The following is a 10,282-nucleotide window of genomic DNA, read 5'->3' on the forward strand; positions in this document are numbered from 1 at the left end:
GTTAGTCATTATATTGACTGTGGTAAAATATATGTGTATACATTGTGCTCAGAAGGCATTTTAGCAATAATTCACGCATTAAACTAAGGAATAATTTTGCGCTGAAGCAGATTGAGTTTAGATGGAATTTTGATTGTGAAAGTATGTTAGTTTGCGCAAAATCACAGAATGTGAGTTTGCTTAGTCGTTTTGATGTTGCTCTTGTTGATGCCAATCTGTTAAAGTTTGAATGCTTTAACGTGTGTGTAGCGAATTAACTTAATTAATCTGAGGCAAATAACTGTGGAGGTACAAAACGGTTCATTTCCTATACAACAAAAATGCCCTGGAAAATCATCACTGATTGTGGAAGGAATTAGGCTTAGTCTTTTACAAATCATAAAGTTGTAATAGTTAAAAACGCGCCATACTTGACAAGTTAAATGTCGATTGCTTTGGCATGTTTTGAAAAAACACGGAATTTAACGACGTTCACTAACGTCGGTTCTTTCCACACCTTTATCCGTAAAATCACACCGGCAGAAAAAGGTTTGGGCGTCATTTTTTTGAATTCGAACGCTCGGTTGATTTCGAAGAAATATATAACTTACGCCCGTCCGAATACCGTGCTTGTAATCTAACCCGCGTTTTGCGTCTGTGACATTAAGTTAACTGAGGTTAAGTCCGTGCTTTGCGCCCTGCGGAAGGACTTGAAAATCTCGTCGCTTTATTGGGCTTTTGTGTACGGAAAGGAGATTAATGAAACAAAATATTTTTAGCGTGAACTATAAATACCTCAACAATGGTCTGTCTGGTTCAAGGTTAAAATTGAAAATATTGGCTATGGTGTGTGTTCATGTTGGCGGTGAGGACGCTTTTTTTAACAGACAGTTTAAAGTGTACGTGTCAATTTATATAACCTAGTAGGTAGTACTAACTATTAAACAGAATCTTCAAATGCAACAACCTGGGACCATTGTATACATCTCCCAATAGTTAAATGTTTTTTCGGGGAAAAATATAGCGTTTATTAGGGCAGTCCTTGGAGCCCGATATGTTGGGCCCCATCAGACACAACTACGCTGGGTATCTTCAATCTATTTTGTGCTGTGGTACTTTCCACTGTATACACGACTGCTTCTCCCACTGCACAGACTTGGCGACGCATTTCGTTCGCTTGTTTTACTGGCATCGCAGCCAAGGCATTGTAGATAGTTTAACTAGGATCGTGAGATCCAACTACACCGGGAGCTTGATTGTTTTTGATTGTTGGGATGGAACTTAGTGATTGAAACACGATAAGGTTTTGGTCGATATAGGCAATTGTGTGATAATTTCTCGGGCAATAAACTTTGTGTGCCTCAGTAACAGAAACTTTTCACAGGTATATACTGCGTTAACCCAGTCATTCTGTATACTATCCAGCCATGTCGACTACCTACAGGGTTACCATAAAGGTAAAGGAGTGTGACAATGACATCGGCATGAACACTAAGTTTAAAAGTATATGTATCAAATTAAATATGATTAAGTTTTGTTTTTTGTTATTATTTTGAATATCTAATGCAAGGTAATATATATTATATTTATACTTATGCACGAATACGAATTTCTTAAAAGTTGTTTGCAATTATTTAGACTTCCGACAAGAACAAAGAGGCCGGCACCAAGTCATCGGTGCAGCTTCAAATGGTTGGTGAAGATGGCATTGAAACCACATGGTTAAAATTAGACCATTTGTTCCGCAAAAACTTTGAGATTGGACAGACCGACGTCTTCAAGCTGGATTGCAGCAATGTTGGATTGCCTGTCATGATACGCTTCAGTAAGCACGCGCGTTTGGTTACATGGCAGACGAGATCCAGACTCTCAGATCGTAAACGAGATGCAGTTCGTATTGAAATATCTTCGTTCGCATTGTAATACATCTGGTGAAATTTTTCATAGTTCTTGTGCTTTAAACTGATTTCCCATCGTTCTGGCAGCGAATGATGAAAAATTCTTTGTAGGGTGAATACATTTAATTCATTCCTTATATATTTTCTTTTTTAGAGATATCCAAGTTTCTTTCAACTGACGAATGGTTATGCGATATGGTCACCATCGAGCATGATGGCAAGAAGGCAGAATTCCCAATCTACGAGTGGATTGTAGACACGATTGATGTAGCTCGCGGAGACGGTAAAAGTCTAATACAAAAGACACACGCACTAGAGGCATCAGTAAAATACAAACAATAATGCTGCATCTAGCGAAAGTCGCATTGAAATTGTTCAAAATCACAGAGAAATGATAACTTGCAAACAGATAACAATCTTTTTTCACAGCTCAACTGCCACAAAAAGTTTCCAGCGAAGTTGTTAAAACCATGCGCAGCAAGGAAGTCATTGAAAAAAAGGAATTGTACCCGTGGGTGTCGAAAGCAACTGGGCCGGACGACATCGGGTGGGGGCTTCCCCGTTACGTCAACGCAGCAACCACCAAAGAGCTTCCGAGAATTTTCAAACGTAGCGAAATACGACATAAAAACTTCATCACTATTGGAATGGCGGGAGCTCTGAATGGGATTCTTCAAACTGTGGAGAGTTAGTTACTTCCGTTTTATGTGACAGATTTTTTAACTAAACCAAACTAAACGTTTTGACTTGTACGAGGAAATAGAATTGACAAAAAAATATGTAAAAATTTGTGTAATATACGGTATATAACGTGGTTCAAAAAACATATTTTCCTATATATTGACGTTAAATTTAATTACGACATGCTATACACTTTCACAGATAGCAAGTAAATATAAGTAAATAAGTGTTGCCAGTGTGGGCATTGTTTAACAAAGCCAAATTTGGGTTCAGCGTTGATTCGACCTATTACCCATGTGAACGATTTCCATCATCTGTACAAACACGAAAATCTGGAGCGGGAAGATCCAATGTACTTAGAAGAGTAAGTAAATTGCAATAAAATGAATAATTATCACAGAATAACATTTCGTTTAGCTGTTGGTGTTTGTCGTTTCGCTGTTTAGTAGCCATTATTCGGATTTGACCATTCACCTATCGGCTTGTTTGTTCGTTACACCGGACCAACCATTAGCAGTTACGCCAACAATACAAACTTTGGTTGCTCAAAGTATCGTTGCTAATAATTCGACAATGCCACTGCCAACCTCTTAATTAATAGTGTTTTATCGGCAGTTGGGATACAGACGAAAGCTTTGGAAGGCAGGTCATCAATGGCATTGCTCAGCCTTGCTTCAAGAAGCTGGAATTGAATGGTTTGCCAAAGGGTTGTGTTATAACTAGCAAAGATGTGGAACCAATTCTCGGAAGCGGAAAAACTTTGGAAAGTGAAACAGAGGTGCTGTTACAAATTATTCCAATGATTTATAGTTGTTCGCACACACCAAAATACTCGCGCGAAATATTTTCATCTGCTTTTCGACATTTTTAGCTTCATTGGCACATTGATCAATTTTGAATGAAAAACAAAGCTTACAGTTTCAGATACATTTTATGTGGTTGACCAAAATTACATGACCACAGCTACATTCATTATTGGCACTTGTTTTGGTTGTTATATTGTCAGATCGGCGTCGACTGCTTAGTCACCACAAAGTGTAATACTCCCTATGCACGGCTAATTGCCCGGCAGCTGATACTTGTTAAGATGCAACAAACTAAAAGAGCCTTGACAAAAGCGATTTAGTTTTCCATTTCTCTACATATTCTAATACCGACGTTGTTAAACAGGCGGGAAAAATCTTTGTTGTTGATTACCTGGAATACTTCGACGATGTGCCAAGAACAAAATTGTACAACAAACTGAAAACAGAGCATCTAAATTGTCCAGACTGCTTTGCGATGTTCTACGTTAACGACAAGGATCAATTTTTGCCTTTGGCCATTCAGTTGGTCCCAGACAGCGGGGACCACGTGTTCACTCCAGCCGATGGTCACGATGATTGGCTTCTGGCGAAGATGTATTTCAGATGCGCGATGGGCAATGTGCACGAGGTGAGTGATTGGCTTTGTAACAAATGCATCAACTGTAAAATTGCCAACATGCGCATGACAGAAAAATACCTCCTTCCACATATATATTAAACTTTCTTAGCTTTCCGTTTATATATTTATCAGCCACTGTAACTTAACGTTCGAGGAAATTTTTATTGCAACAATAATTTTGGAGTTTTAACTGTCATTAATCTCGATGTAATCATACCCAACATTTTTCCAAAACATTTTTCCAATACTTAAAGTTAGTTGGGAGAAGATACAGATAATTGATACGACCTTTTGTCTGGCAATGACGGCACGCCAGACGTACTTGTCTCGTCGCAATGACAAAACCGCCCATAGCTAAAATTTCACACTTTGTTGGTGCGCAGCCATGCACCTCGAACCAACAGCAGTGAATTGCTGAAACATTCAGCGTAACGTATTATATTGTTGCAGCTCCCAGTTATAGTTTTCTTAACCTTGCATCTGCCATTTTAGGGCATGTGCTAAACCTTTTGAATATTCTGTAGGGTAAAACCAAAGTAAAAACATATCACTTTAGTGGATTTCCCACTACCTGTTGACCCACGGGGCCATGGAACCTTTTGGAGTCGCTCTCTTCCGGTGCTTTTCGCGCGCTCATCCAGTCTACAAGCTTCTGCTTCCACATCTTCGCACTGTGATGGTGATCAACACTGACGCAAGGAACAGCCTTATTCCGAAAACTGCTGTACCTGCAAAAGGAATTGCAAGTCGTACGTCTAGTGAATTTTTTTTAAAGGATTTTGGTAAAACATAGTTTCGATCAATGCACTGTACTTCGCCTTCATCTTGTTTACGCTTTCTGTGTAAATATCTTATCAATGAGTGACTGCCATAAAAAAAAATGCGATATAATCTAATAACAGCCATGATATCGAACGCAAGAAATCTACGATTGATGTTGGGTTTTGTAACTGATCCTGCTGCATTTGTAGCAAAGGCAACTTTCAGTAGTTTGGTCGTAACTTTATTCTTGTTTAGAGGCTTTGGGTTTGACTCGAAAAATCTACAAGTCATTTCATATGGACGATCTGTCCTTACCGAAGCAACTCGAACGTCTTGGTGAGCAAAAAAAATCAAAAATACCTAAAGTTCTTAAATTCGTGCCGCCATAATTATGTTAAAACGACTGGAAGTTAAAAGTATTGTTTCTATAAAGTGTGTGTGGTTGTAATGTCGCAATAACTCGACCATTTAGGATTGCAAGATACAATGTGCCCACCAAATTACTATTATCGTGAAGATGGCCTGAAACTTTGGAATGCAATTGAGAATTACGTCTCCAGCGTTGTGCGTTATTACTACAAGTGCGACTCGGTGAGAAATGCTGCGCGATATTACTAATTATTACGTATTTCGCTCAAAAATTAAGTTAAACTGGCGAGATTATCAAATAACGCAGAAGTAATGTCATGCTTTCGCATAGCAAGGCAGGATCGCCCCACTGCGCAGGCCCTTTATATTTGGCGATCAGTGGGGCGATCCCGCCTTGCTATGCGAAAGCATGGCATTACGTCTGCGTTGTCTGATTGCGGTGGTGGAGATCCTCTACGTATGTGAAGGTCGCCTGACAAGTTGTGCGCTTGCGCACCAGTGTACCTTGACAACATTATACCCCGTGAAGCCACTTAGCTCCTGTAGTTCAGTTGGTAGAGCATTGGGCCTGGTTAGCCCAGGGTCGTGAGTTCAAACCCCACCGGGAGCTTGATTTTTCAGATCTCGCTCCGACTTGTCTTGAAAAGTGGCTGATACAGCTTGGCTGCGAAGCCTGTGAACCTTAGGATTATCAAATAAGAAAGAGATTTGTAAACGATGTTGAGCGGTAGAATTGGACGAAAGATAAACCTCCTCCTACTTTCTTTCTTTCTTCCTGTTGAAAACGAGTGATTTATCTTTGCATTATAAAGGACGTGGACAACGATTACGAGCTGCAAGGTTGGGCGAAAGATGTCGCAAAAGAGGGCCTTGGCTGGGAAGATGGAAACACTCATGGGATGCCGGAAAACATATCTGATATTGATCAGCTGGTAATAACTACGGCGTGCTAACTTACTTTTTGTTGATGTATAGAGTCAATAACCATAAGTGAACTACTATTTGGTTTTGACTTATCAGGACTCAAAAGTGCGTCTTGGTTTTCAAGCCATTGCTTGGGTACGGTTTACTTGTTTTTGTTTGAATAGCAAAGTAACGACATTATGGAAACTATTCCCTTGGGTAGTTTGCGGTGAAGACTGCCTTCAATCAAGAAACTGCATTGATAAGTCCTGACAGCTTGAAAGTGTGCTACTGCCTGCAGATCACATATCAATTATTGCCATTGTTTCTTGTCGCAGATTGCCATTTGTGTTGCTTTGATATTTACAAGCTCTGTGCAACACGCAGCTGTGAATTTTGGTCAGTTTGAGAACTACAAATATGTACCCAACTCACCAGCGGCTATGAGGTTGCCACCCCACAAAAAGAATGAGGTGACAAAAATGATTTTCAATTATTTTCGCATTTGTCTGATCATAAACGCATAGAAGGCATTTGCTTTTACTTCGTGTGCAAAAATATTTCCGGCAATAAATTACGGAATTTTTTTACAGGCGAACAAGCAGAGAATCTTGGACACACTTCCAGATGCAGTTATGGCTTCAGCCGTGATCACCATTGTGTTTGCACTCTCAGATTACTCACCGAACGAGGTTGGTAAAAATTAAAAAAAAATTTAAAAAAATAAACAAAGAGTTATGAGATTAAATATGCTGGGAAGTTCGTTCACACTGATGGATTCGAGATGTGTCAGATTAGATGGGAGACATTGAAGAATTCAAATACTAATTGTCGAAATATTATTTCTTTCATGGCAATTGTTTTCAAAGGAGATTACTCGAAAACTATTTGATTTGAAAACGATTGTGCTGAGAAGTGAATTAAATGAACTTAATAATCGAATTTGCTTTAGAGTCATTTAAACAAGATTTGGCAAACATCGTTGACTGTTTTCTCACATTGTGGATGATATTGTCAATTATTTGCATAAATCAGCTTTTCGCTCAACAGATTTATCTGGGAAACTTTCCGAAAAACCTCTTCACAGAAGAGGAGATTGTCGAAATGCAGGAGGATTTCAGACAGAATCTTAAGAAGATCGAAAAAGAAATTGATCAACGAAACAAGCCACTACGTCATCCTTACACTTATCTTAAACCTTCCCGTGTTCCAAACAGCATTGCCATTTAAAATTAAGTCGGATATATTGCTGAAATCCCTGCGTACATTATACATCCATTGTATTTTTCGCTTGTGTCTGATTTGTTGCCTTGATATTACGCAATTGTAAATGCATGCACTAACTATTTTCCTCGACGTAACGTTTTGTAGTGTGTCTGTATATTTTACAGCGCTATATAGCTGTATAAGGACAATGTAACATGCTCAAAGGTTGTTAACACACTACAGTTGTCAATGTAACTTAGAGAATGCAGCCTAGAGAAACAATTTACATGTATCTACATTATTTGTAGCACATAAAAGAGGAGTCGAACAAAGTAAGCCAAACCAGCAAAAAACGGGATTAATTTGTACAATTTGGTGACTAATATTACACATGGTTTTTAGAGCAAAGTAGGTTAAAAATAAAACCAAAATTGGGTAGAAGTGTGCACTTTTATTTAAACAGATAAGCCAGCAACTTTGCCTTGGCATTAAGTTTAAAAACGTCGTCCAACTATTTGTGCAATTCTTGCTGTGGCGATGAATGTCCAGAAGAAGAATGGACAACTTCACAACTTGTTCAATACGCTCTTCAAGATACAACCGATGCCAGCACTATGAGGTTGAAAGCTTTTTACTTTCCGTCTTCGAGTTTGCAACGGCAAACATAAAGTACCAGATCATCCGTTTCAGTGTTACCAGCATTCTGGGTCCGATGGCATATCTGCGATTTAATGTCAACGGGATTATTAACTCGGCTTGCTGGTCAGTAAAAGGAATCTGGTACAATCTTACTAATGTGGCAAAAAATGACACATTGCATCAACAACCTTCTTTATGCTTCCTATGATTATCTGTGTTGTTTATTTAAAGTACTCTTTATCACAAATGCACACAACATAATTTCTTTGTTCTCATCGATTTCCTGTACTCCAGTTTTATGTGTTTTTTTTCATTTATTTCCAAACTGCAGTTTTTTCTGTGTTCACCACATCCCGTAACTCCCATTGGAACACGTGTTGTTCGTTTATTGGATAATTGGCTGGTGGCAGAAGTATAGCGAAAATGACCGGTAGTCTAGATTTATGGTGTGTATTTTTCGTCGTAGCCCATAATATTAGTAGTACATTTCATCAACAAGACGTCTGGTTGGTGCAACCAGTGTGAGGTATTTTAGCTTTAGTTGTGAGCCGTTATTGCAGGATCCCATGGTCTTTTCCGACTTAGAGAGGCAGCGTTGGGGGAAATATCATAATTAACGTTCCAGGGTTGTATTTGTTGGTAAGGCGTCGCCGCTTAAATCCTCACCAGGCTCAATTCCTGCACTGCTGAAAAATTTCGTTTTGACAAGGACTTCACAGATGATGGCGGCAAAGCAGCAAACAAGGTTGTGTACGTGTTGGACGAAACCAAACTTTCGACTGGGGTTGTGGAGTTGGTAACTGGAGACAACAAGCGGCACTAAAGGTTTACCCACATACAAAGTTGGCGTGACATCCGTGTCTATTAAGGGTGTCTACCATTGTATCCCCACCTCTACGCGTTGGGTTTTGAAAGCTATCACAAACAATACGTTTTCACTAATTAAGGGACATTGAATGGGACAAAAGTTTTTTATATAAATCCCAGGCCTCTTAAGTTTCCAAGTCACGACTTCTGTTGCGCCAATGTTTTCCAATAGGGGCTTTGAATTCTCTGTTCAGTAGACGAATTTCCGCTGTATAATTTTGCGTAGTATCGTATATGGCCTATTCGAGTTCAAATTTTTCAGTTTGGGTTCGTGTGGGGAAAGTTATATAAAGGAGATGAAAATATCAAAAAGTTGGGAGTCATTGCGTTACATGTTTTGTTTACGTGTCAAGCTCTTAGTGTTGTCACAATCAAAAATTTAATTTGTAATGACAGAAAATGCGACAAGACTATTTACCTTGTAAACCATTTTTGGTAGGTTAATGTACTTCTTAACAGGATTCGCAAACTAGTCAGCTCCCATATTTTACTGTTTTCCTAGTGTTTTTGACTCAGACGTAACAAGAAGGCGGCAAAGCAGCAAACAAGGTTGTGCACGTGTTCGACGAAACCCTACATTCGACCGATGTTGTGGAGTTTGTAACTGAAGACAACAAGCGGAACTAAAGTTTTGCCCATTTACAAAGGAGCCGTGACATCCGTGTCTATTGAGGATGCTTATCATTGTATCCCCACCTGTAAGCGTGTAGTTGTTAAGCTTTCAAAAACAACGTTTTTACTGATTAAGGGACGTTGAATGGGAAAAAGTTTTTTTTATTTGAATTCCCAGGCCTCTAAAATTTCATGAAGACCTTAATTCAGGAGTCCATTGAAATTGAAAAATGTTATGATAATATGCAGGAAAAAGCTGGTACAATTATAGTATTGGAATGACTTTTCTACCAAGGTACCTGCGGATATTGGTGTGCTTTAACCGAATAGTTTAACACAGACCCAGCAGGTCCAAAACCTGTAAATCGTCGTGAGTTCGTAAAATGTTTTGATGTGGTATTCGGGAAACACTTTGTAGAAACAGAGGCAGTGGGTGGAATTCAACTTCGGCTGAAAATTACCACCATCCCTTTGACAAAACGTCCATTTTACTGCAATAAGTCAAGAAGCGAATTGAAAAACAACGCTCAGTCACAGTCGGGAGACACGTCAATCAAACCATCACGTGATGATTCAGTCTCCGCCCTTTGCATCTCTTCGGCGACAAGGCCATTTGTGTCGGGATCATGACGCTCGGGGTCTTTGGTTCCGTGGCTCAAGCAGCGGTTTGCGGCCATTTTACGAATGCGGTATCAAGACGTTATTCCAGAGTCAACGGAATGCGAGATGAAAACAAATTCGACAAAAAATCAGTGATAAAATATATAATTGGCAGTTCGCTGAATGAAGTGGAAGACAACAAGAAACTGAAATTCTAACGGTAGAGTCGAAACTGAAAGCAGAATTCTTGCCTGTAGAGCGACTTTTAAGGCACGGGCGGTTGTTCAAGCGACGTGCGCTGGCTTCTAAACGCATTCAATACTGCGTTAATAATTCTAAGT

General features: G+C 39.3%; 1 protein-coding gene across 1 annotated transcript; it reads left to right on the forward strand.

Annotated features, from left to right (window-relative positions):
- Positions 1-1,342: 1,342 nt before the first annotated feature.
- On the forward strand, positions 1,343-7,574 carry LOC145895045 (allene oxide synthase-lipoxygenase protein-like). Its single transcript, XM_082983790.1, has 14 exons — positions 1,343-1,436; positions 1,618-1,804; positions 2,032-2,160; positions 2,307-2,564; positions 2,832-2,922; positions 3,174-3,336; positions 3,729-3,992; positions 4,540-4,732; positions 5,001-5,081; positions 5,218-5,336; positions 5,927-6,046; positions 6,356-6,490; positions 6,611-6,709; positions 7,068-7,574. The coding sequence occupies exons 1-14, from the start codon at positions 1,407-1,409 to the stop codon at positions 7,245-7,247; spliced, it is 2,049 nt and encodes a 682-aa protein (XP_082839916.1). The 5' UTR covers positions 1,343-1,406; the 3' UTR covers positions 7,248-7,574.
- The last annotated feature ends 2,708 nt before the right edge of the window (positions 7,575-10,282 follow it).

This window comes from Ascidia mentula, chromosome 3, assembly GCF_947561715.1.
Source record: "Ascidia mentula chromosome 3, kaAscMent1.1, whole genome shotgun sequence".
Lineage (NCBI taxonomy): Eukaryota > Metazoa > Chordata > Ascidiacea > Phlebobranchia > Ascidiidae > Ascidia > Ascidia mentula.

Coding starts and splice junctions, on each gene's coding strand:
- LOC145895045 (XM_082983790.1), top strand. CDS start 1,407: ATGTCGACTACCTACAGGGTTACCATAAAG. Junction 1,437..1,617: donor CCTACAGGGTTACCATAAAG/GTAAAGGAGTGT, acceptor GCAATTATTTAG/ACTTCCGACAAGAACAAAGA. Junction 2,923..3,173: donor GATCCAATGTACTTAGAAGA/GTAAGTAAATTG, acceptor TTTTATCGGCAG/TTGGGATACAGACGAAAGCT.